Source organism: Thunnus albacares, chromosome 15 (genome assembly GCF_914725855.1).
Source record: "Thunnus albacares chromosome 15, fThuAlb1.1, whole genome shotgun sequence".
Classification (NCBI taxonomy): Eukaryota; Metazoa; Chordata; class Actinopteri; order Scombriformes; family Scombridae; genus Thunnus; species Thunnus albacares.
Window position 1 is genome coordinate 15,796,684 of NC_058120.1, and position 27,463 is coordinate 15,824,146.

Consider the following 27,463-nt stretch of genomic DNA (forward strand, 5'->3'; position numbering starts at 1 on the left):
AGGATTATTATACATGAGGTGTTCCTTTACTGTCAATTCTTGGCTTTGTAAATGCTGTTAGATGCTTTTTCTGCAGTTCTTTTAGAAGATGACACTGTTGTGAAACTTGAATCATATTCAGTGGTAAAAAAATAAGAAACCTAATGTCCTGAACCTCTGTTACTCCCACCTTGTCACACTTGTACCTCTCTGCTCTCTCGCTCTCTCTCTCTCTGTCTCCCTCCCTCCCTCCCTCCCTCTCTCTCACACCCACTGCATCTGTTCTTTGCCATAGGGGTCCTCAGGTGCAGGCAACCAAAGCTGCTGCTGGTGTGAAAAAGTATGACCTCAGCAAGTGGAAGTATGCTGAGCTGCGAGATGTCATCAACACTTCCTGCGGTGAGAATTCCCAGCATGTTCAGCATCAAACATCTAAACACACACAGGATAGAGTGTTTGTTTGTCTGTGTGTGTGTGTGTGTGTGTGTGCACACTGAACCAGCCATTACAAGCAGACCAAGGTGGTAGAGTTCCTACCCTCTTTCCCCCACATTAAATAATTCAGAAGTAGCTCATGTTTTGGCACTTTTTATACCACCAACTCTGTACACACAAGTGTTTCATGGGCACTCTGTGGCTTTTTTTTTTCTCTCAGTAATTTTTTGAGTAGCCAAAGTGGCTGTTAAAAAGCTGAGACTGCAGCTGTACAGAGCGTGGACACAAGATGTCTTGTCTGACAAATCAAAAGGCCGATCTGAGGATGTTCCCACAGCTGCTGCAGCTCATCACCATTTGTTTTAGTGGTGGAGAGAGGAAATTATCACCATTATGGAGGATGGCTTCTGCTCTTCCTAGTCATTCCCAGCCAACCTCTCCTCAGTCGGCATGAAAAGCAGATGCCTTTCCTCCAGCTCCCTCACCAATGTCTTTATAACTGTCACTGTACTCTGATCAGTATGAGGGACTCTGATATCCCCTGTGGGATTCCAAGGACATCTGGCTAATTTGTGGAACCCATTTGCTGTGGTGGTGGTGGTGCTGGTGATACCAAAAAGCTGTGTTTTAAGTCCAACTGATGATAGCCTTATTTTCTCGGACCCTAACTCCTCATTATACTACATTATCTACATCATCTTACAGCTCTTATTAGCTCCAATACAAGTTTTCTCTTACAATTACACCATACTTTATTCCCTAAACATTTTTGTCTATTTTACCTTCATCGGGGAGGTATCTGAGGTTGTTTATTTTGTTGATACACAATACATCAATTAGTCATGAGCCTTAGAAATCATTACAGACACCAAATGTTCTCAGCAATAGTATTTTTTCAAATTACTTTTCATAGAAAACACAATATTTACCCCCAAGAGATAAAAAAAAATGAGAATACAAGTATAGATACATGATATACAATATGAGAAACAACTTTTCAAAATGTTTTTTTAACATACAGTATTTCATAATTACATATAACCCATCAAAAGGCAGGTTGACGTTTTCAGTACAGAAATGCAAATTCTACTCTTTTGAACTAATTTTTCAAAACACAATATACTCTTCCATCTCTTTACACTTGAAGTCAAACTGCAGTTGACCTCAATGCATCGCTCTTTTAACATACTCTTAAAAAAATCTAGATATTTTTAGCTTGGCATTGTAAAACTCCATCCTAATATCAAAATTAGAAACATTATTTTTCAAGAAGTGAATGTTAACAATCAATGTAGAGCTAATACCTGCAGATCAGTCAACATAGGATAGAAGTGATTATGAAAGTCATTTGTTATGTTGTGTGCACAGACATTGAGCTGTTGGCGGCTTGTAGAGAGGAGTTCCACCGCCGTCTGAAGGTTTATCATGCATGGAAGTCCAAGAACAAGAAACGCAACGATGATGGAAGTGATCAGAGGGCTCCAAAATCTATCACTGATTACGGTTAGTACAGTAAATGTCTGTATTGTCCTGTTGCTCCACTGTATATTACCTCAACGCTTCGCCTGTGGACATGAGCACAAGTCTTTACATTTGCATATACAGCACATAAACATACTGTTCATTCACACATGCACCCTACACCTCAGGCACATCAAGTTACAGGTGACAAGTGTTTATTTTCTCCACTTTTGCCCCATGCTTTCACTGGCAGGGATTAATGACCTGCACACAAATAACCTGCCTGTGTTTCCTAACTTTCAATTAGCCGACGAAATGCAAAGGCCGAAAAATGCAGCTGCCTTCTGTCTGGCTCTGTCAGAAATATTTGTTCTAATTAGCAAGTAACTGCCAGCTATGCCTTGTCAGGTCCAGTGGCTGCTAGTGTGACAGCTCGCCGCTTTGCTCATTTCATTCTCAACTCAACCAAGCATGCTCTCTGCCATAAACACACACACATGTACACGTTATTTAGATGCTTGAAAGCTCACTGATGTGCTGCATTTCCCCTCTTTTTCATCTTAAAAACAAATATTAAGTTTGATGGGGAATGGGAACATTAGATTTAGTGTTGCTTCTACTTTCACTGTATTTACTTGCCTTTCTCTTTTGATATGATGGCTCCTGAAAGCTGTGCTGATTTTGTTTTCCTTGTATTCGGATCCTGTTCTTGGCCTCTGCTGATGCAGCAGGGGTCTTATAAAGGCCATTTCATAAGAGGCTAAAAGCTGCTTTACCTGGCTTTTCCATGTGGTATTTACTTGGACATTTCCTGGATTCTTTTTGATCTTGTATGTTTTGAAAGCTTCATATTTTGTTTTCTCGCCCACTCGCTCCGTATTCTTTGTTGTTAGCAAAACATGAGTATTCTAAGGTTACATTTCTTATAGGTTGAATAATAGATCCTTTTTTCCTGAATACTCCCCTAACAAATCCCTAACAATGCTACAACAATCTCTACTTCAAACTCAAATCTGATATTTTAATGATCGCTCCCAAACGCTCTGTCCCTCCGCAGCTGAACAGAACCCAGCTCCTCCGATAACAGCCCAGCATCAGGAAGTGGCCATGAACCGCCAGCAGCGCTATTTCCGCATTCCTTTCATCCGGCCAGCTGACCAATACAAGGACCCGCAGAATAAAAAAAAGGGCTGGTGGTATGCTCACTTCGATGGTCCCTGGATAGCCAGACAGATGGAGCTCCACCCAGACAAACGACCCATTGTGTTGGTCTCAGGTAAGTCACAGAGAGAATATCTCTTGAAATCATGTTCAGATTGCTTTATATTCTGCAACTAAACGTTATTTTCATTAAAGATTAATCACATCCCAGGTTATGGCCTGTAGTTTGAACAAGAGTTGTGTCTATTTCAACACAGGAAGGCTTTTTCCTTTTCAAAATGCTGAGGTTTTTAAGGATTTTAGGCCTAAATCTAACAAGTATGCAGTATTTCACAAGAAAAGTACAAAAATCAGAGAAAAGTTAGAATTTTTTTGTTTTACATAGAACTCAATTTTGTGTTTTCATCTGGTTTTCTTCCATTTTTTTTATCTTGGGACCCCTTTCTGTGTCCCAGCCCTCAGTTGAGGAACTGCTGGTATAGCCTATAAAATGTCACAAGCCCAAGGTGAAGTCTACCAGTTGCTTGAAAAGTCCAAAATCCAAAGAAATTTGCAGTGATATAAAAAAGCAACAAATCCTCACATTTGAGAAGCTGTAACCAGTGAATGCTCAGCACTACACGTGTTTATTCTTGTGTACAAGTACATGTCCTTTCAGTGAGAGTTTGTTATTATTCGTCCTCTACTCAGGGAAAGATGACATGGAGATGTGTGAGCTGAGTCTGGAAGAGACAGGTTTAACCAGAAAGAGGGGGGCGGAGATCCTGCCCAGGCAGTTTGAAGAAATCTGGGAACGCTGTGATGGAATTCAGTACCTCAAGAAAGCCATTGAGAACAAGCAGGCCCGTCCCACATACGCTACTGCCATGCTTCAGAGTCTCCTCAAGTGAACCAGAGCACCCAGATAAGCGCGCAACCACGAGTCTGGTCCTGAAGCATGACACTTGTGGACACACTCACAAACATAAACATGCACATTCAGAGACACAGCGTACTTGTGGTGTGAGAGATGGGAAATCTTACTGTAGGCACTCAGTGTTTCATTCACTGAAATATCTCCTTTTTAACTACCTGTATGTCTTTTCTCTTGTTTTATTTTCTGTTTTTTATATCTTTTTATTTTGCTGTGTAACACCGTATTGGTGTAGACTTAGATTTGTAGACTTAAGATTTATTTGTGTTCACTCCTCTTCTCAGTTTATGTTTTAATGGAATACCAGCCTGAGGCCTTAAATTGCAATAACACTGCACTACACCAAGGAAGTCTTAATTGGTGTGTAACCTATATAGCTATTAACCTGAAATCTTAATGTTCGAGAACAGGGGCAAAATATAATTGACTTTTAGAGAAAATGTGTAGAGATGCTTTAAATAGTGTGTAACAGTGTTGTTTTTCTCAAGTCATGCTTTATGGTCTTTAATTATTAAGAATCTAATTACTGTTCAACCTTCACATATACATCCAATTATAATTTTTGACAAGCATGTAGTTTAGTATATTGGATGACAAAATAGTTTTTCTTCCTTAGTTTTGAATCAAATACTGAGGTGACATTAATCATGAATAGAAACACAGTAAATAAGTTATATTTACAACATACTTACACAATGTTATACTGTATTTTATAATAAATAAATTCTAAAAGGTATAATATTATATCTCAGTTCTCTCATCTACTACACATGACATCAAGTTGGACAAAATCATGTAATGGCTAAATTTCTCCTTTTTCATGACTGCACATGAAATAACACCTCCAACTCTTTTTGCTCCAGAGTGCACCTTAGAGATTAATCCTTTAAAGGAGTGCTGGGTTTATCTTAGAAGTTTTGTCTTTTCATCTCATATTTTCTTGCTGCTTATACGGCTCTTGAAATTCTTGAAAAAGGAAACTTTTTTTTTTTTGTATCGTTGCTCATTTGATATGCAAGATTGAAAGGTAGAAGTTTGTTTTCACGTTTGCAGTTTGGTGGGTTTGGGGTTGTTTTACAGACAATGTAATTTGTGTGTGTGTTTTTGTCCATGTATTTTATTAAACTGATCGCTTGACGCCTCTGTTAGGCCAGGCACATTTCAACCATCTCATTTTTCTGATGACGTCATCTGATAGCAGTACCTTTGTTTAGGCTCACACTTATTGAGTTACAGCAGTTGACTTTTAATGATTCACTTCCCTCTTTGATCTTATGTTGTATGTTTGCCTTTGCTCTGGAATACTGTAGAAAATAAATGTATGCCCCCCCCATATTCTTCATTGTTTTGTCTCACTAAGTTACTGTAGATAATTGACAAGTGTGAACAAGTTAATTCACAAACTTAGTATAATACATTAGCTATTAATGGTCAGTGCCCTGTAACTGGATCTGACATCCTAATGGTAAGACCAGCAAACAAGATTAGCATGTAGATTAATTAAACAACAAAGGCTAATGTACTGCTGATGTCATCACTGAGCTGAGGCTCACTCCCATTAAGTAATTAACGGGATTAAACTAGACTTAAGGTTCTCTTCAGTGCATATTTTCTTCATATTATAGATTTCCTGTTGTTGTACCAACAAACAACAATAGATAATCAACACTATTAAACCATAAGTAAATGTGACCTTTCTTTATCCCACTGAGATTATTGTCTATGACAGTGATTAACTAGATTTTTCATCTGTTACATCTGGCTCAGTTAGACCAATCTAACAAGCTTTGAGCATTCATAAACAAGCGGAGAAATATTTAGTGCAAAAAAGAAAATATTTTATTGTTTGCTTTTAAATGTAAAATGTGTAAAAAAAAAAAAGAAATTGTCCAAATCTCAAAAGACAAATGATTAGTGAGAAATTTTGAATAGGACAAACTGATGGAAATATAACACAGCAGCCAATAGTTTCTTTTACAATATGTCATGACCAAAGTCATCAGCTTATACATTCTTTCTCTTTTTGAGACACAACAGTCAAGTCAAGAACGGCATTAAAACAATAAACAGCATGTACAGTCTAAACTTAAAGATACCACCATGTGTATCAGTTTGTAAATAATAAATACCTCATTGTGAGGAAAGAACAACCTTTGCCAAGGGTTTACAGGAAATGTTCCTACCATTCAATATATAAAATAAATATTAGGTTCCACTTTAAGACAACCTAAATCAACCGTGTACTTTAACATCCACTTTCATCACTATGAACAATGAATCTCAATCACTTTAAAACACCATTTAACTGCTCTACTGTACCTGTGTACCAGGTGTCCCATATACAGTTAAACAGCAACAGCTCAGTCTCTTCTTCCTCGTGTTTCGCACTGCGTTGCTGCGTCGGCTGTTCCTCAGAAGTTATCAAAGAACTGTTACTTCAAAACATTCGTTATCCGATGCCCTCAAAAGACAACACGTTCTGTATTCATTTGGCAGTCGCCACGTCTAGGGGAGACAAGAGGGAAAATGACAAATAGCTCATTTCAGGTGGAATTAGACAATAAATGACAGAATACTCTCGTAATTATATCTTCAAGTTATTTACAATTGAATACTTACTTAAACTCAAAAAGGGACTATTTTTCATGACCCTAAGTACATTGCAGATCAAGCCATGCATTAATTTATACGACTATCACATCAGGAAATGATTTCAAGGTTATAATATTATATTTGAATAATATTTTTTTTAACGGTAATGATTTAAATGCACACCAATGATTTGGTTTGTGAGTGAAAAATCAGCAGCAGCTGCATGCACAGATGTTTTACCTTTGTATGCGTCATAGAGCTGTAAAATATTTGTAAATGTTAATGAATATTAACAACACCAGAAGATAAAATGCATATTGAATGTCTAAACTGTGAAGATATTGTACTATAGTCTTATTTTGGTTCATTCCCTGAATGTATTTCATCATAGTACCCAATAAATCCCCAAATTATCTCCCTTTCACTTTTCTGAGGGTATGTTTTGGGATTTGGGGTCGAGTGGATATTTAAATCAGCTTCAAAATCAGTGTTCATTTTTCCTCACCTCATTGTGTGGTATGCAGTGATGGAAGTCCACCATTTCTGAGACTAACTTTTCTGATCTGGTTGTGTAGAGTTGTCTGGGGATCTATTAAGACAGAAAGTAGGGCTTCATTAATACATTATAGAACCAGAGGCACTTCAACTAGATAAGCAGATGTAAATAAAAGCAAGCACTATACAAATACAAGGGATCGGTGGAAACAAGATCTACTACAAGCCATTCATTTTACCTACAGCCGCAACTACCTCTTGTTGGATTTGGCAAAAAAAGATCTTCAAAGTTCTGGATCATAAAAAGGCTTGAACTGTGTTTGGATCAAGGCCTCTGAGCAACTTCTGAAGATCGGTATTTAATTATGACCATTAAAGCCAAACTGCTTCAAAAGATATTTTGAAGACACAAGTTCTGAATGCAAAACATAGATGAAACATATATGGAGGATGAGAGTGATACAAACTTTGCATTTATTTGGTGAGAGTTTGTTAGAGCAAATTAGTATTAGTTGAACATTCGAGGTTAGTAGTTTGGTCAGTTTAGCCGTTTGTGCAACACAGCACAATGTACCTCAATACTCAGATGTATATTTTCAATTGAGGCAAAATGTTCTTGTTCAGACTGTTGGGATTGGGAAGAAGCTGAACTTGAAGGACACGGCAATGTGGACACTTGATTTAAGACACCATCATCATTCTCAAACACTGGGTTCACCCTCAAAGTATTCTCAAAGGCATAGGGAGCAAGGGTGTGCCTACAACGTAAAGGAGATTAAGTGGTGAATGAAAATACATCACACAGCGAATCACAGCAAAAGCAACACCCTGTGATAAAAAATGATTAAAAATATAAACGACAAAATGGCTCCTACTTACACCAAAGTGACAGCCTTTCTCGTCTTTACGCACTTCTTGTTTATGAATACTAAGATGCCGATGACGGCGCAAACAAGGCAGAGACTTCCCACGAGACAGGTTATAATTAGTGGAGGGTCTACCGGCATTGACACCAGCTCATTGCAGCGTTCTCCGTGGTAGTGCCAGTATTTACCTACAGGGCATCTGAAACACATGAGGAGGAAAATATAGGTTAGAGAGAAGCAACCTACATACACAATGTGATCACGTTTTCAGTCTCCGGAGAGTAGTACCATGTAAGGCTGGGCATGCATGGGAACACTGTTCTGTTTACAGACCTTCACTAGCTTGTTGTGCTACATATCACAACCTCTTGACTTTGTACTACATACATTTCTCGAAGAACTTCAGTATAAAGTCAAGAGGTTGTGATATGTAGCACAACAAGCTAGCAAAGCACTGGCACAGTGGTGTCTGCTGTACACAGAACTACTCTCCTGAGACTGAAAACGTGATCACTGTTATTAGTCTTTGGAGATGTTTCTTAACAAACTAACATGACCATAATCGTCGGGGTTAAGGAACATGTCACCCAGTGCAGCAGTGTGACTCACTGACGTGTTTTTAATAGTTTTGGAAAAAAACAGAGGTCTACAGCACAGAGGAATATGATATATCAGGCTTTGGATACACACACAAATACTTGTAAGTAGATAAATTCATTGTTGGTTTGACTCTGTACATGAGATTTGATGACAATAAGAAAAATATAGAAAATCACCAGCCATATTCTTTAAGTTAGATAAAGATGTGTCATTTTCTGGGCTACAGTCAGACTAGTTGGCTGATCTTGTATTTTTCTTCCTATTGGTGCATTCAAGGAAAGTCTGACATTTAAGATTTAAAAGTTGGCTGCTGAACAGCAATAATAATTGCAAGAAACTAATAAATACACATAATCCCTTCCACAGCATCAATATTTGCTTATTGTTTTTGTTCTGGGTGTTACAACGCTTGTTTTTCAGCAGTCACCTCTCAAATCTTGGACATCCTTGATTTGCACCACCAAGAGAGGTTTTTCAAAGCAGTCCCTCTTTGCATATATTGCATTCATTACACTGCATTTCAGCACAATAAAAGAAGTTTGAGAATGACTTTTTAAAAATTGTGATGGATTTCCAATCTCAAGCAAATCTTAAGTCTTCTCAGGTTACAATAATGAAATGAGTGCAAAATAATGGCTGATAGGAATCTGTAAAATCTGTAAAAAGAATAATTCTTTTGAAATTGTAAAAAAATAGAAATGTACAAATGAACTGTAAATACACCTTTTGTAATTAACAATGCAAAAAGCTTTCGCTTAGCCCACGTGGTTTGTGTTTTCTTTTCATCGTTATCTATTGAGTACCTGCAGGTGGCTCCATGTCCTGGGATTATTTCGCACAGGCCTCCGTTGAGGCAATAGTTTGGCTGCACAGTGCAGGTGCTCTGACAAGGCAGGCCATCCACGGTGCTGTAGCCTGGATCACACAGACACTCTGCCTCATTCGTCCAACTGTTTACCACACAGCGTGAAAACTCATTGCAGGCCAGGAACTTGCAAGGGTCTGCTTGGTCAGCTGAAACCAACAGAGAGGAGAGAATGGAGACGAGAGGAGCAGCAGATGAGAAGAGAGAGGTAGGAGATATTCAGTTGCGTTAACATTAATGCAGTGCCCACCTGTCTATCACTGTCTGCAGATTTAGAGGAGAAATTAAAGGGCATTTTGATTGATGAGAATGAAGGTGTCTGGATCACACAGAGTCATGAACTCAATCACATTTATACTGCACCTCACCTACAGACTGTGAAAGACAGCAGAGTGAGGATGTGTGATGTGGACAGGGATTCTGATCTTGTGGCATGAATGAGCATAATTCACTTTGAGTGCAGACCATGGATTTGTTTTATTCTGCATGGGGTGTCTGCATCCTGTCATCACATCATCCAGAATTGCCATATTTCACTCACAAAACCGGGAAAGATGTGTCTTTTAGAAACTGTGAATTTACTTTTACTTGAAGAATCACAAAAATCGAGTGTTTTAAGGGCAAAATGGTGATTACATATAACAATTGAGTGCATCTCACCTGGTTCTATTTCCAAGGAGCGACTGTCAATCTCAATGTCAAGCCGTTTAGACGCAGCGTTACAGAAGTCTTCGAGCACACAGTGAACAGCTTTGGTCACATTATAAGGTACTGGCTTGTCCAATTTCATCCTGCTGTTTACGACAACACTGCCATTCCTAAAGTTGAGGATCTCCAGCTGCTTAAATCCAGTCAAATTGGACTGTAGATAGGGTAGAAGCTGTGGGGAAAGGAAGGGAAAGCAAATTAATTTTTCCTTATTTAATCACTTTATTCAAATATACCCTTTTCATTTTTTCATAGCTTATGTAAAGCCATTTTCTCATTTGAAAGGATCAGCTGTATGCTCTGTTAGTGATCAGCAAGAAAAATAAGTTAAATAGGCAGAGTCCTATAATTATTTGTTTGTAGCAGGGACAAAGCGGTTGTAAAATCATGACTGATTTCATCTTAAAGGGTCAATAGGGTATCCTTCTTGATCCCAGGAGGACAAAGGTTTCCACTTGGATATTTAGCCTAATGAAATGACGTCAGATTCATGTCAGCGCCAGTAAAGATCTGTGTCCTCCTGAGAAGAAGACCAGAGCAGCAAAGATGTACATTTAACCCTCTGGTTTTACTTCCACAATGACAGGACGGAGGTTGTCACAGCACGGCTGATTCTGAATTATTCAGGTCACATTTTACAGTGTGAATGCTATGAATAGTTCATAATTAAATTTTGATGCAAGCATGAAATCCTGCCATTACTGTGCAGAGTGTGTAATTAGATCCAGCACAAAATTAGGGTTAGCTTTATAAGCATTAGTATGAGAGCACAGAACGTGCTAATTCTAGTCACGGAGGAGTGAGAGAACACACGATGAAAAGATCAGACACAGCATGACAACAAAGCTATCTCCAGTCCAAAAGAAATCTATAATAGATGCTGTTTGGTGGAGGCTTTTGTCTAAAGTGTTAGGCCAACTATCAGCAATACGTCATCTGTAGTACGCATGATCACCAACATATGCTTAAAAAACATCACTGCAGCCACATCTTAAGTCATATCTTTTGATTTTCCACATTTTTGCATTTTAAAATGTCCCCACTGACTCAGACTTGCAGCTCAGATAACTGATAAAACAATCTATTAAGACTGTGGACTCGCACTGATGATGGTGGTGATATTTAGGCGAGGAGGGAGTCAACCAGCTCAAGTAATGGACTGCATCAATGTTCATCGATCTGAGACGCTCTCCTTCCAGCCACTTCACATTGACTACAGACAAGGCAAACATCAAACCGCCGCAGTGTGAGAGGGGGGAGATTACGATGCTTTAGCTGGCCTGGCTGTGGAGCAGGAGATAAGAGGCCTTAAGGAGCTCTGCTCTGATCGGGTTACTTCACTTATCACTGGCAGACAGTTTACTGAGGGCCAGTTCCCTGTAGCTAATGGTCTCCAAGGTCTAACATCCCGAACAAATGGGCATCAGCATGCAGCACAACCGGACACACAGCTTGCCGTTTGGTCTTCCATTTGTCTCAATGCAGAATGTCAAGTTATACAAGAACCCTGTGGATTAGATACCAATCTGTACCTCTGTTGCATTCCACACAAGGTCAAAGTTCTTTCACAATAAACCTCAGCGCTGTCTGTATTGAAGAAGTACAATAACAATAATATAGATTCCTTCATCTCTTCTATATAAGACAAACATTCATATGCTCCGTCTACAACATGACACAATCACATTTGCTTCTCTGAGGTTACACATGTATCTACTGGTTCTTGTTTTGGAAAAAAAACAGTAAAACATTCCTTCTCTGATGTCTAAAAAATGAAATGTCACAAGGAATATTATAATAACACTGCCATGAAAATTTTTCTGATTTACAGTAGTGAAATAAAGTCATTTCAACCTCCATGTCCAATTTTATTGGTTGCTTCACAAACCAGTAGGTACAGGAGTAATGGAGGAGTGTGGCAAAGGCAAACAGGGGAATTGCAAGCTACTGTAGGCTAATGGTTCATATATACAGATGTGTATATATATGAGAGACAGTAAATGTACAGTATCACAAATGGGGTCCAATATCCAGCAGAACGTGACATTATGTCCATTTAAATGGGCTGCATAATGTATTTTATTTGACATTTCTTCATTATTGTTCCTGTTATTTCTCTGTGATTTATAAACCAGTTTGAAATAGTGTCCCTTCTTTCTCAAAATAGCCCATTTAAAAGAAGATATGTGGACTATTCCTAATGGGTTATTGACCATAGATAGTATATGGTAAATACTTACCAGTTCAAACATCTGACCACATTAGATTTGGCAGGAAGCTAAATACATCAATTAATGAGTACAAACTGCAAAGATCTCAGTTTGGGCAACCATTAAAGATTGGAGCTGGAGTGTTATTTTATTTTTGCTTCGATTTGTGTGTATAATATGCCTCTGTGCATGTAATTTGTGTCTGTGTATCCCTCCCTCTTCATATTGTATTCCCTGATCCAGTGCTGACAATGATTATTTCTATATCTGATAGGAAACATTAATTGACAGGAGATCTCTCGGTATGATAAATAAGTGAAAATACATTATCACCTATTTATCTGAACCCTGAAGGCTTGTCACTAAGAGAACTAAGCCCACCTGCCCCAGTAGCTCACATTCCCTCTGCTCCTTGGCATTTCAGCAAACAGAAAATCCAATTTGTATCAATGCACCTCCTCAGTTAGAGGCTGAGGCCTTTACATAACACTGAGCACAGGGTGCCTCTGAGCAAGCCTAAAAATACGTCTCCACCGTCAACCTGGGGGTAAGCCTTGAAACTAAGTGGGGATGTCAAGTAATGCTTCTTTCTTTGATTTACGCTAATCAGTGCAGGTTTAAAGAGATACAATCCAGCCGCTTGCCAGCAGTTATGGCACATTTAAAACTCTTGTTTAGAGAAAGAGAGGGACATAGCCTTTTCTATCCTGTATTGATTTTGACACAAATGCTCCAACACCAAATGACCTCGACCAGTCTTTGATCTATTTTATTTAATTGCCTCCTTACCTACAGTCGCACATACAGTACATAAAGTATGTCTAAGTAAGAGCACGGCAACATGCATACAGATGTCCACACAAACCTGACTGATGTCGCACTAAGCAGATTGGAACCATTAATAGCACAATGTGTGTGCCGTACTGGAACTGGCCAGAATTACTTAAAGCTTCTTACCAAGAGTCACAAACCTCTGAGTCGCACAATGACTATGGCAGACCCAGGTCTCATGATTCAGACTACGATGGGCTAGTTTGCCCTTTGCCATGTACAAAACAATACATTAATAACAACACAAAATGCTTAAAGCTGGGTGACTTTCCTATTATTGGTCTGTAGCAGGTTTACTATGCCTTTTATCACATTATTCTGCTCCAAACTGATACATTTCTTTCAGTCATTCACTCAACAAATGTATCATTAAGGCCTCAAACATACTAGTCCATGTTGTAATACACTTATTAGCAACATGTACAAAAACACATTCTGGACATTATGGATGAGTAATTAACTAGCCTATAGACCTTGTTTTTTCACAACATAATACATTTCTCATTTCCAGGATGCATATACTATACACATTAATATAAACTTTCCATAACACACACTATATATAATAGATGCAAACTACGTTATGATACAAAGAGACTTCAACGAGCAGCAGCTCTACAGTTTATCACACCAAAGAGCATGTCTGTACAAATAAACTGCAACAAATGCTTTGCTTATGATGTTCTTAAGGGAAATAGTTCAATGCTCTGGGAAATATGCTTAATTGCTTTCTTGCAGAGAGTTAGATGAGAAGGTCTGTATTGCTCTTATGTCTGATAAGGCTACAACCAACAGCGGGCTAGCTTGGCTTAGCTTAGCTTAGCATCAAGACTGGAAATGAGGGGAAAGAGCTAGCCTGGCTCTGTCAAAATGTAGAAAAAAGTACCTACCAGCACCTCTAACTCTCACTTCACTTATTAATACAATATATTTTGCTTAATCAGTACAAAAACTAAAGTGTGTGGCGGTTTTCCCGCTTTATTTGGGACAGATGTGAAACTGGTATCAGTCTTCTCATCTAACTCTTGGTAAATAAGCATTTCCCAAAATGTCGACCTACTCTTTTAAGCCATTTTGCATGTTTACCATTGTTGGTTCATGAAACCATTAAATAACAGAAGCTTCTTTTGATTTTATAGCCCACATCTCTTAAACACACGAACTTTACAAAATTACATGGTGGAATATGAGTCTAACAGAGTCTCCACAGTCCCTAAAAAAGCCAGAACTTAAGAACAATTCAGAAAATTAAGGCAAAACACACCAATACAAGCTTGCCAAATCAAACTCACACATAAAACCAAAAAAAGCTGCAGCACGAAGGTCTAATGTCTAATGTGAGGAGAGAACAAAGCTGACTATGTTAGAAATGTTAGGTGCTTGTTAGGTGTTTATTAGATACTGCATTTCAGAAAGGTTAGTTAAGAAATAGATGGGTCATGCTCTCCCTGAGGCATCACAGATGTTCCAATATGGAAAAAAAATACCGGTATGGAGGCTAAAGTCGTCTGTTTCTTAGGCCCAGATTTACGGGAAGCTCCAGGGTTTGGCGATTTTCTGGACCCAGAGTGCTGTGTCTAAGTGAAACACAATAATTTGACCATCTCTTTTATTCTGTTGACACTCTGACTCAAAATTTATGACACTTTTACAAAAAATAAAACTTACTGAGGAAAAAATATAAATTTAGTATGATTTACTGATATTTTTAGGAGAAAATGGCAGCTGTGAGGATAAGGCTTGCAGCAAAGTGCATCCTCACTTGCGCAGGACAACAAAAGAGATTAAGTACCCATCTGGGGCTACTCTCAAATTACTAAAACCAAAGTTAAACAGTAAATATTGCACACATGTACTTTTACCACACATTTCAGCTTTGGGCTAGAAAAGAAAGTATGAGAATAAAGCATGCAGAAGCATGATATCCAGCACAAAAGCTTGTGTACCTACCAGCTCAAGAAAGGTATTCTCCAGTGATTTATACTCTGGGGAGCTCTTGTTGAACAGGTCATCAGAAAACATCATGTTAGTGACCCTCAAGCTAAAGAAAACCACTAACTCTTTGCTCCTGTCCACTGTTGCCATCAGAGGAGTGCTGGCTTGTCTCATTGCCGGTGCAGCCGTAGATTCGTACGGCCGTTCGTCAGGCTCTGATGAGAATCCATTACCGCTCTCTTCCTCCAGAGGCTCGGTCACTTCCGCCACAGTCCCATTCTGACTTTGTCCTATATCCTCTTGAAAATTGGAGTTCTCAGGAGGATGGTCCGCTGAGGCCGGGGTCCCTCCGCTGTGTCCTCCACTAGACTCATCTCTTTCCTCTGGGGCTTCTCCGCTCTCTGAAGGGGATGGCAAAGGCTCTATGTCTGTTTCTGGTTCAATGCCTTGAACTGCATGCTCATCAGTTGATGGTGTGGAGACTGGGTCTGCTGCTTCTACAACAGATATCTCCATAATTACTGAGTCTGTAGACTCATTCGGTTCCTCATCGGCTGGTTCAGGTTCTTGTAAAATAAAACAAAAAAGTTATCATACAAGAATCCATGACATGACCTTGTTTCCCACATTTACTCTGTACACTGTTGACTTGACCTGATTGTTTCCCCCTTCTTTTCCCCCCTTTTAAGCTAAGCTAATCACCTCCTGGCTTGAGCTCCATACTTAATTTACAGAATGAGAGTGGTATCAATCTTCCAATCTACCCTTGAGACAACACAAATAAGCATATTCCAAAAATGTCAACTTATTCCTTCAATTAGCTTTAGGGTTGATAAAATGTTCTTTTTTCATACTGCCATACTGACAGTATCTTTCTATAAAAACGTGTTCCAACTCTTCATTTAAGCTGTATGATGTTTACACTTAGTTAAATATTCAACCCAAGACTCTGTCTTTTAGATGTTTTGTGCATCATTTTCTAAACATTTCCCCCCAAATTCAGCTTGACAATCCTGAAATATTTGGTATCTCTGGAAACTCCACTAGACTTTAAACTACAGTTTTTTGGGTTTGAGTCAAATTTGGCTGCTCAGCATGAGTTTGTAATGACTCGACCACCGGCAGGCTGCTGCTTGTTAATGGGTTTTAATATGACGTATTGCAACAGCAAGGAGCATCTCAGACCGCAAAACTGAACCACCAAGTCTAATTGTATTGCCATTTCTATTTCCTGTGATAGCTGGGTGTTCCTCACTGATATGTTTTGCTGGAATTAAAAGTAATGATTTATTTGTACAGTCCAGTCCTGACCATGAAGACTTGACATTCAAAAAAGTAAAAATGATTATCCACTAATTACTCTAAAGGTTGGGTTTGATTTAAGTTTTGTTAAATTGTAATATAGTAAAATGAAGCTTACATTTTTATCTCCCCTTCATACATGAGTTCACCCTCCTACCAGTTTCCCAGAATCAAGATTCAACCAACATTTTGCCATAATCATCTGGTTTTGAGGCACACTTCCTTTTATCTGCCAGTTGCTCCAAATGGAGGCCACACCACAATCTAATGTTTGGTTAATCAATAAATGTGTCTCTCCTGATTGAATCTCCTGCTTTAAAAACAAGATTAAACCTGAGGCAGTCTTACCGTCTGTCACCAGCTCTTCAGCCTCACCTCCGTCGTTAAGTTCAATTGGTGGTATTTCCTCCACCTCTGGCTCTTCTTCCTCTTCCTGCTCTGTGATGGTTTCCAGTGTTGCATCTAGAGTTATAATGTCACTGGCCTCCCCTGCAGCATCCTGTGCGGACTCCTCCTCCACCACTGTCATTAGAGTCTCATCAGTGACAGCAAAAGTGGCCTCTGGGAGGATGCTTGGGATGAAAGGCACAACGGTGTGTGTTGATTGATCTGGTTCAATTGTGGAAGCCTCCAACGTGTTTTCTATCATTGCCACCGTGGGGAAGAAACTTTGGGTGGGTGCGCTGTCCTCTGTCATGGCCTTCGTGGTGTCGTCCTCAGATAATACGCCCTCAACAGGATTTATACCGAGCGCCGCGACTGGATAAACTGTGGTAACTGAAAAGAAAGAGTTGTAAAATGAAGAATGCTATAGCATTTACACAACTTTAAAATCCTACTCTACCCTATTATTTTATTCTTGCTATTATGCTTACCAGCCTCAAAGCTGAGTGTCTGTATGTCCAGCGGTAGTGATGGCTCCTGTTTTAAAGCCTTCACAATAATGTGCTTCAGTTTAGGTGCATTCACATCCTCATCTGTGTCTGTGTCAGGCTCCCCAATACCCTCAGGGTCGTCATTGAGCTCTGTGTCTCCATTAAAGACCACAGCATAACGCACAGACACATCCTCCGATCTGATCAACAGAACAAATCACGTCACAAACCCTCTTAACAGACAGACTGCACTGGTAATGGATGTCTGCAGAGGCAGAAATTCCTGAGTCATCTCCCAAAAGAGGATATTTTTGAGGGATGTTATAGTTTTTCTTGAGACATGAGCAATAAACCACTTTAATAAAAGTCACTTCAGGGGGAAAATATGAGAAATTTATGTTTTGAGTCTCTTATGGTATTTACTGTGTTGTTTTGTCAAAATCAATCGTCGGCCAAACTTCTGATACAACCTCATTCAACTCACCGAAATCCCAGAACACGAATTTCTTTGAATCCTGGAACTTTTTGAAACACATGAAGCATCTATAGAAAGAAGAACAAGAAGAGGAAAGTCTGAATAAAGTAGGTGTCAAAGCATTTTCTCTTCATCAGTCTGTTTTGCGGTATTGAAAATCACTGTCCAGAGAAAAGCACGTTTTCACATGAACTGAAGGATCAAATGCTAAAGATAATATATCAGATTATCTAAAAATTGCATTGTCACACAGATTATAACAGGGCTGCTTATTTTATCTTACGAAAAGCTGTCAGTTTAGAGACGCATGGTTTCACTGGACAGTGAAAGAGAAGTCGACAACATAGTACATTTGCATTTGCTGCATCATCATCACACTGCTTTTGTTTCTTTATCCAACAGGATTAGCAGCAAAAAATCTGCTATAAATAGGAAAAGGAAAATGTCCATTATGTCCTTTTACATTAAAAAATCATGTCACAGTGGTGATTTTTAAATGTATTGTTAATATTTTTATAGTTTAAAGGAAGAAAAAAGGTCTTGGGAGAGTTATCACAAATCTTCTTCCTCTTCCTCTTCTTTCTCTAACCTTCTCTCTAGCCCTCTCAGTGAGCATTTCAGTGTCTGTGTTTGACTGACAACAGAGCCAGCGGGCTGAGGCACAGGACACAAAGTAAACAGCCAAAGGCAGACAGCATTTTGTTTGCATGAGTGGCTAATTAGCTATCTAGCTTGCAAACTGATGTTTTTTCCCCAGTGGAAGGTGCAGAAAAGAAGGAAATATTAGCAGGAAAGCTAAAGGTGGTTGTTGGTTGTTAGTCAGTGCGACTGCCTACTGTATGATAGAACGGTGACATTGCTGCTTTATGCAAACGCAGCTTGAAATGAAAACATTTTATTGGATGTGGAGAACTGACAGCATTCTGATTTCTGTTTAATGCAAACACAGGGGATGCAATCATGAAACCAAATATGTTAAATATACACTTCCTTCTTTTGAGTTCTGATTTTTCTCAAAGGAGAGTACATTACATGTGATTTACAGATAGTAGCAAAAAAAAACATAATCACAACTTTATAGTCTTGATAATTAACCTGATTAGCATAGTACTGCACACATTTATTAACTGTTTGTAATATTGTGTGGTGGTATCTTCAGGCTTTTCTGTAGAATATCCAATGAAATTGTATCCTAATGGCTTTACACCATCAGAAGTCATCCCTGAGAGCAGTGGTAAGAGTCCCACACAATGCCTTCTGAGTTAAAGATAATCTAAATAATTAGATTGTACTATTCCAGGCTCCTGGTCATTTACATATCCCTCAGGTGAAACTTTAAAGGTGTTAAATCAATCAGGGTAAGTTTTACACCTAACAATACAATATAAGAGAAGCTAGCAATCACATTGAGGTCATTGTAAGACAATGAATAATAAGGGGGGTAATACGGACTAAAACTGGTGAGGAGAAGTAACAGGTGACGAAACAGCTGTTGTGTGAAATAAAGTTAAATAATACACTAAAATTGTATCCACACCTGCTACTTTCACCCTCAGTAAAAAATTTAAAAGCTTTAAAGTTAAAGCAAATGTTTTAAAGGGATTCCGGTGTCTGCAGAAAGGTAAAACATACAACCTAGGGGGCATTTTAAAATTTACTGTGCATCTGGAAACTGGATGGCTCATACTGTTCTTGGCTCTCACCTTATCTGTGAGCTCTCTCGTGATTTCATTGTACACTGGAGTCTCGGGGTCACTCTGCAGCGTGCTGTAAGTCGGGCTCACGATGGTGACGCTGAATTCAACAATGTACTCCTCATAGTTCTCTTTTATCATGTTGGGATCTTCTAGTATCTGACAAAGAGGAAGTACATTTCAACAAGTAATAATCATATCAGATATTTTTTGTCCAACAGAGAGTCAGTCTGAAAAACAAGGTTAAAACTTTGTGGGTTATCTTACCACGTCAGCCCCCGTTGGAAGCAGAATCAGTGGGGGAGTCCAGGTGCCTGAGACAAAACAGCAACTCACGACTTAATTTTATGACACTATTATGAAAAATGATTGATAGCATTTAAGTTCAACAAGTAATTTATTTGCGCTCATTTGTACAACTCACAATCTATTCCTGGCTCCGGCGTTCCAGCGACAACTCTGGAAATGAAAGAATATATTTGTTAGGAATTAAGTTTCTCCTTTTGTTTTCAGTCATTGACCAAACTGATCTGATCCAGGTTTTCATACACAATAATGAACATCTCTACTGTACAAGATTTGTGATTTAGTCAAGAATCTTCATCCGAAACATCAATATTTATGTTATGTTATTTTTATTAACTAGGGTGGCAAAGATTTAGTTGGTGGGAAAGTCCTTTTGAGCATAGGTGTTAATAGCTCCTTTGATGACTTCATTGCCATCAATTGTTTTCTATGAACATAATTTGCTTTAAAATTGTATCTCAAAACCTGCAAACACACAAACAAACAGGAAACTATTTAAAGATCCCCTCTAGAAATGTTTAAAGACATGTAAAAATACTCTGCTTTGAATAATAAATTGTGTCTGACATGTTTTCTTTAGACAAACAAAAATTCAATTACATTATTGAAAAATTGCTATTCTTACATCTCTTCCCTCGTTCTCATTGAATAAAACAGAATATATGAATATACAAATATATACAAATTGTTCATTTCAAACTGCCTGACACAAGATATCTCTCACTGAAAAGTCTGTTCTCAGTGTATGCGCACTGGAGGCTCAAATTTAACTTTCCACTTTCAACGTCTGCACATACATCATTCTGCATAGTGAAGCTCAACCATCCAACTGAGGGAACAAGAAGAGAAACACATTTTTGAATGGAGGGGGACTTTAAGAAGCAAGTTTGCACATACCCTTCACTTTCGCCCTGCTCTGCTACTCTCTGGAGGTAAAAAAAAAAGACAAAATCAACTCTTTAGATTCACACTACAGATCTATTATGTCAAAAATTATGATATAAAAAACCAACACACACATGAAAGTCGTGTACGGTAAAATGGACTGAATGTATGTGGGTCATGTTGGTGCATCACTCACTCTGGCCACCATGTCCAGGTGCTCTTGAGAGCTGCTAAAGTTCTGGGCCAGGTCGTCCATGCAGAGGTTTTCATGCTGGCAGGTGTAAACCCAGGCACCATACTCCTCTGAGTTTGGCACCCTGTCCAGGAAGATGCGAAACGCTTCCCAAATTGCTTCCTGACAAACTGAAGAGATATTACATAACGTAATGGATTGTTTTCTTTTGAAGATTTTAGAATAAAAATCTACCAAACACATGAGATACCATCTAATCTCTCGTTAAGAGAACACATACTGTACAGAGGATGACTAGACATTTTATTTCTATATTGGGAGTTACAGCATGGAGAAATCAAATAACTGCAGATAAAGAAGATTGTTCGTACTGATCTTGGCATCTCTGCATGTGGGGAGTTCGCTACGATTTAGAGATAATATGTAAAATGATCTTATTATTCCCTTCAGAGAACAATTTTAATGCATCTTTGCTTCTGAATCCACAGCACATAGCAGTCTGTGATGTTTTAGAAATGTGTTAAATCACAAAATGCATTTACCATGATACAATGGAGACAGCACAAAAAGGTAGTAACATCTGTTTCAGTAAATGTCAAACTGTACATTTAAAAGTTGTTACATGCCCATGACATTTTTTGCCAATATTAAAATCATGAGCCGAAAGACCCCCCGAAGCTACATTATGTTTTATATGCCTCTGCGGGGGGAACAAGCTCAACATTGTCCAATATCTTGATGCTGATGGGAAATTTATTTTCTGACAAACTCATTTTCTGGAGCGACGCGATTACCTCCAATACACCAGATTAATCGGCCTCATTTTTAAATCACACGCCACAGTAGCTCTTGTGGAACAATTTGTATTACCAGCCAATTGTAACAGCCAAGGTGGAAAATCTTAGCCACTTAAATCACTAACAATCCATCTCTCTTGGACACAGGATATTTGCATATAACTTCATTACATCAAGTGTTTCTCCGTGTGTGTCCCTGAAGTCAGTAAAACAGCATCAGTGCTTCATTCAGTGGCGTCCTGTTAAGGTCATCAGGGTCTAATGCAATTAAGACAAATAATTAATCTCTAGATAGGATTATGCATATTTTAGAAAATTAAATATCTTTTGTAATCCTTTAAATTTCTATATCCTTGTTGCAAAAAAACCTACAAAAACATCAAAGCTAAATCCACCTGAGATATCTCTGGTTCTTCTTATTAGACACAGAGTCAGTGTTTTGGTTATTAAGGCTTATTCACTGCATCACGTTCAGTCATGATTATGCATAAAACTTTAAAAGGTTAATTCACAGTAAAAGCTCACATCAAACTCTAACAGTGGCCATTTCCTTTTACCTCTGAGCTTGTAATAGGCCCGATGGCTGCCGATGACTGCTTTCATCGTCTCCTGGGGACAGACTTTGACCCCTGTGGTGAGGAGCGTTGACCTCTTCGTCCGATGTCGCTCCTGATCTGCTCTGACATTGGTGGTGTGTCTGATCAGCCTTGAAGCTTCTAGAAAATGGCGGTACCTCACATCCCTGAGTCCAGAAAAACCGTGGTCATGAAGGTCTGCAAGAGCAGGTGGTTGTAAGTTGTAAGTTTAGGAGGAAATATAATAATGTGCTCTAATCTTATTAGATTAGATCTTATTAGTATTTAGCACATGCAACTATCACGTAAGTGTGAGATTTCTCACTCAGCGGTACAAAGTGTTTGTGTGGATGATTGTTATAATTATAACAGCTGAAAGGTGACAACACAAAGCCAAAATTGCACTTTTTGTACTAATTGCTCAGTCGTTAGTGAGTTGAATGGTTTGAATTAGTTTTGAGTTTGTGTCTTTGGTATTTCAGTCACATCCTAAATATATAAGTTGCCTCTGCAACTTAAAGTGACAGCTGATGACTGAATTATGACTGTATTTAAATCCTTTGAAATGATGTATGAACAAAAATACTGGATAAAATACTTCTTAAAGTTTGCACTTTCCATCACATGAAAAAAGTGACTTGCTATCTTTGTTAGTCTCATGGTGTGTATCCAGGAATCAGACTTTAAAGGACAGTTTCACAATTTTTTAAGTCTGTCTTAGAGCAACAGTCAGGTGCCGAAATGAACAATGAACAATGAACAATGAAACAGGTTTTTCGTGCTTTAATCATTCCTCCTGTTCATACTGACCATTAGAAGATCCTCTACAAATGTGCTTTCACATCCACAGCCCTCATTATGTGCAAAAATGTATTTAATAGTTTATCTGAAGAGAATATGAGGCTTCGGTTGTCTGAGGGAGGCAAAACAAGTGGGAATCTTCCAAAGCTACAGTCTTTTTTAGACAGTGTTTCCTTGATGAGCTGCAATGGAGAGATAGTAACCAAAAGAGGGGATTCTGAACTAAAGAGTCTCATATAAGCTTCAGTTAAACTTTTAGATCATTTTTTGCTGGGGAGGACTGTGGGTTTTCTCCCCAGTCACTTACTTTGACAGCTAATCAGGAAGGGATATTTTAATAGTCATTTTGTTTTAAGACAGACTTGAAAAATTGTGAACCTCTCCTCAGTCATGTTTTTCTCTGAGTAATGGGTTCTTAAATGAACACACACATTTTTGAGTTTTGATTATATCACAGAAGAGATTTCTGTCTGTGATCTTCTGACTGGTTTTAAGTTGGCAGAGTTCAGTTGGAGTTCAGTTGTCACATATTTATGTGCACCAGACAGATTTTGCAAATATCTGAATCTTATGACAGTCAGAGAGATTGTTTGCTCATGTTATCACCAGGGAGATGCCATTGTCAATCAAATCTAATCAAACCACGCCCACACAGCTTTTCACTGTTCAATAAATAATAGCTTTGGGTGTTTTTTAAGTTATGAATATCTAATGTTATATTTAATATTGATTTGAGACAGCTTTTTAAGGACTTAGATGCCTATTATCACTAACTAATATTTAATTTGACAGATATTTAATCCAACAAATGGCATTTGTTCAGCCCTCTTACCATGAGTTAACTACTATTTGCTGTTTATAAATAGCATCTAGATTTGCAAAAGTATATAGTATAAAAAGTATAAAAAGGTCTGTGACCTGAAGCTATAAAGGTGCTGGTTTGTGACTGGAAGGCTGTCATTTTAAATGCTGGGAAAGTGCAGAGATGTGCAGAGAAAGTGCATGAGTATCACTCTCTGCTCTCGAGGGTACAGTCGCTGCGATGCTCTCGGGTGACTTGACCCAAAGTGCATCAGTAAAGCTGCTCAGTGGCCAGCAGTGCGGCAGAGGTTGTGCTGGGCAGCATCCAGGTGTGAATGTGCAGAAATACACACATGTGGATTACAGCTTAAAAAGGAAGTGCATGCACAGCAAACCTTAAAGAGCTTAAATTGATGTACATGTGGGCAACTAGCAGATTATACTTTAACAAACAAGCAAATTTCCATTAATTATACCACTGAGGATGAGCTGCTGCACACATGATGAGGAGAACTGCCCTCATTTTCTGATCACCTGAGTAAAGAAAACAAACTCAGCCACACAAGAAGGTATTTCCACTCCATTAAACAAGCCAGTATGCCAGTCAACACTCTCCAACACAGTCACACCATTGAATAAAGCTATTTCGTAAGAAAACCATTCATTGTGATGCCAGGTGGCAAACCTCAGAGGACTTCTTAAGACAATAAGCCAGGATTTATGAGCCCCAAAACACAGACTTGAGGTATTCGGATCCAAATAACAAACTGTGCCTCCTCTAGATTAAGGAACAAAATGAAGGTTACAGAAAAATATTAAGATGAGTGCAAATAATATACTAATCAGCATTATACTGGCATGAGACACAGAGCCTGCAGCTGTAGATGCAGTTTTTCTGTGGAGATAAACAACACAAGAGGGCAATTTTCTGTGTTTGAAGCTGTGCTGAGTGTGTTTGCATCTGCAGTTGGTGGACAGAATATCATAGACACCTTTATAAATGTCTGCAATGCAACACAAAAGCCCAAGATTAAATGATCTTTGTTATTATTAATAACAATATGATAATGAAGTGTAGTTGATTGTTAAGTTATTTTGGACTGTTGGTCAAACAAAACAAGCTGCTGAAAGACATCACCTTGGCCTGTGGGAAATTATGATGTTCTGACATTTTATAGATGATTAAACACTTGTGTAATGGTAAAAGGTTGAACTTTTGTATTGCCAATCACACTTGTAAATGCTTTTCTTAATTGTGAAAGATGTATAATGTGTGTCTGTGCGCCTGTCTATGCTTAAACTGTATATGTTTATTTTTTGTACATAGGTCTCTCTTGAAAAAGAGATCCTGATCTCAAAGGATTAAATAAAAATATCCCAGATGTTAAAAGATAATGTTTAATAATATTTTTTTCTCTTAAAGTATATGTGTTTGTGTCTTCTGGTATTTGCCTTGTTTAACATGTGATACTACATTGTATGATGTTACAGTGTTAACCAATCAAATGCTGCAATGGAAACATTGTAGCTCTTAAACTTTGTATTGTTACATTTATATTATATAAATTATGAATGTGTATTTTTTGTACTGTCACATTGTTAAATACTTACTGTATGTAAGAATGGAAGAATAGGTGTTGCTATGGAGGAGCTGTGAATGCTAATAAACAAACTACCATTGTGAAGCTTATAATGTTACAGTATTTTTATGTGTCCATGAAACTGTATCTGTCTCCTATATGTTGAAACAGCAAAAATTGGTTGCTGAATGTGTGTGACTGTTGTGCAGAGTACTAGTAATTATTAAAGAATTAGAAACAAAATCTGGGCACAGGATAAGGTTCACATGCATTCATTTATGTTTTTCTTGAAATTAATGGTGGTGCAAGAAAAGAAAACTGTGTTAATCACTCTACAATGAACAATATAGTTTTCCTCAAATCCAAACTTGGCCTGACACCAAGAACATGCAAAGAATGTGTGGGCACTGAGATTGTGTAGCCTGTATCTTTGTGGGCTAATATCCCCCTGCTCAGGGACTGTCAGGCACTTCCAAACATTTTAGAAGGTCAGAAGGTGTGCTGAAACCTTGCCAGATCATGTGTGTTTTCATGAACAGTCATGCCACCAAGACAACATTTGAAAAGGTTTTTAGAGCTCAGTAAGCCTGAAGCCTGGCTCGCACATGCACAGACACGAGGGCCTGAGCGAGAGGAGGGAGTGTCGGAGCGGGCCTTAAAGCCCAGTGCAGCCGCAAAAGGCCTCACAGCAGAATTACAAGCCAGAAAAGATTAGCGTCCTGCGACACTGGGAACAGAATGGCTTTTGTTTCCTTCAGGATAATGAGCTCACCCGGGCACATCACACTGAACAAGACAACCAGTGCAGACGCAAATGTTATCATTGGTCAAATGATGCAATCTGTCTCAGTGCACTTCTATAATATGTCGCCACCCCCGCTTTATTCAAGCTGAATATTCATGACCTTAATGTACCGAACAAGCTGTTTCACATTGTTCACAGGATGAAAAATCTGAGTTAGGATGAGCAAGCATTGTATAGTTTGCAGAGAAAGTTCTTTAAACTGCAGAGTCATACATACTTTCAACTGGTTGTCCTTGAAGTGGATCTCTTAAGTCTCCTGTCTCTTAAAGAAAGTGGATTTCACATCAACTTAAATGCAAGAAAGGTGGACTTTTTTTCTTTATATTTCTGAAAGTGTATAGAAGATGTTTGTAAGAAAATATATTAGACTTAATATTTTATTGACAGAATCCACTTGCTGCAACTGTCTGCCGCTTTTCTAACTTTTCTCAGAAAGAAAGTTGCCCAGCACAAACACTCAGAATATGCTGTGTGAAAAAAGCATCTCTTTTTCCAATCATAACACAAAGGCAATGACTGAAAAAATCATCTCAAATATGTGAACAGCAATTCCAGCCTCCTTTAAATCTTACCTTTGATTTGACTTGCTTGGAGGGTAAACAGACACAAAGTGAAGAATAGTCCCGACTTCAAAAGCATGATGGGCTAATTTATGTGGTTTTCAAGCCCAAAGTTATCATTTGTGAAGAGACTGTTGCGAACAACAATAAAAATCCAGAATGTCTTTATCTCGAGTCAATGCTGAACAGGTCATCGGCTTGTTAGCATGTACCAAAGGAGGGAGTCCAGTCCGTTCCTATCTGTGCCACAGCTCAGTTCCTCAGCAGCAGTTAGTGCCTGGATGCTGTTGGATCCCTGTAGACAACAGAGGTGGCTGCATGGATGGATGAGCAGAGGGAGCGATGGAGGGAGGAGAGGTAGAGGAAGGAGAGACGGGGAATGGCTGAAATTTTGGCTTTTCTTCTGCACTGTCAGTGTGACAACAGTGACAAGGTTAAAAAAGCAGGTTCTGTTTTGAGTCTAATCTCTTTACCTTCTTCTTGCTGCTTGTAATCCCTGCGGGGCCACGTGGCCACTCGGCCTCATCCTGTTAGCCACCTTCTGGACCCTCATCTGTCAGCTGAAAAAACTTGATGATCTGCCAACAAGCCTAGAACAGAAGACTATTCCCCACAGTCCCCCCAAACTTGTCTACTGACACCCGGCCTCTTTTTGTGCCCAGCTCTACATGTCACTGTCCAACTGCCTAACTCTTCCTCTTTTCTCTCTCAGCTAGATTTCCTTTGCCTGGGTGCCCACAGTAAATCTTTTCCTCTCAGGTCA

The 27,463-nt window shown here is 38.7% G+C and overlaps 2 protein-coding genes across 5 annotated transcripts in view; one reads left to right on the forward strand and one right to left on the reverse strand.

Moving 5' to 3' along the window:
- The window catches only part of myo6b (myosin VIb), a 39,453-nt gene extending 34,178 nt beyond the window's left edge, over positions 1-5,275 (forward strand). For both annotated transcript variants that reach the window (XM_044375582.1, XM_044375583.1), the window contains 4 exons: positions 275-378; positions 1,783-1,917; positions 2,933-3,151; positions 3,727-5,275. In XM_044375582.1, the coding sequence (XP_044231517.1) occupies positions 275-378; positions 1,783-1,917; positions 2,933-3,151; positions 3,727-3,926 (658 nt within the window). In that variant the 3' untranslated portion in view covers positions 3,927-5,275. The remainder of the gene's footprint in view (positions 1-274; positions 379-1,782; positions 1,918-2,932; positions 3,152-3,726) is intronic.
- Positions 5,276-5,799: 524 nt separating this feature from the next.
- Positions 5,800-27,125, reverse strand: impg1b (interphotoreceptor matrix proteoglycan 1b). 3 transcript variants are annotated; one of them, XM_044373929.1, is made up of 18 exons: positions 26,713-27,125; positions 22,136-22,351; positions 20,785-20,951; positions 20,601-20,629; positions 19,822-19,856; positions 19,665-19,711; positions 19,407-19,556; positions 17,713-17,771; positions 17,229-17,428; positions 16,702-17,130; positions 15,067-15,617; positions 14,604-14,693; positions 10,028-10,247; positions 9,306-9,516; positions 7,916-8,101; positions 7,611-7,794; positions 7,047-7,130; positions 5,800-6,454 (listed from the first exon to the last, which is right to left on the reverse strand). In XM_044373929.1, the coding sequence occupies exons 1-18, from the start codon at positions 26,777-26,779 to the stop codon at positions 6,371-6,373; spliced, it is 3,009 nt and encodes a 1,002-aa protein (XP_044229864.1). In that variant the 5' UTR covers positions 26,780-27,125; the 3' UTR covers positions 5,800-6,370. The 3 variants fall into 3 exon arrangements, with proteins under 3 accessions (XP_044229864.1, XP_044229865.1, XP_044229866.1); XM_044373930.1 differs by lacking the exon at positions 14,604-14,693; XM_044373931.1 differs by lacking the exon at positions 7,611-7,794.
- Between the last annotated feature and the right edge of the window lie 338 nt (positions 27,126-27,463).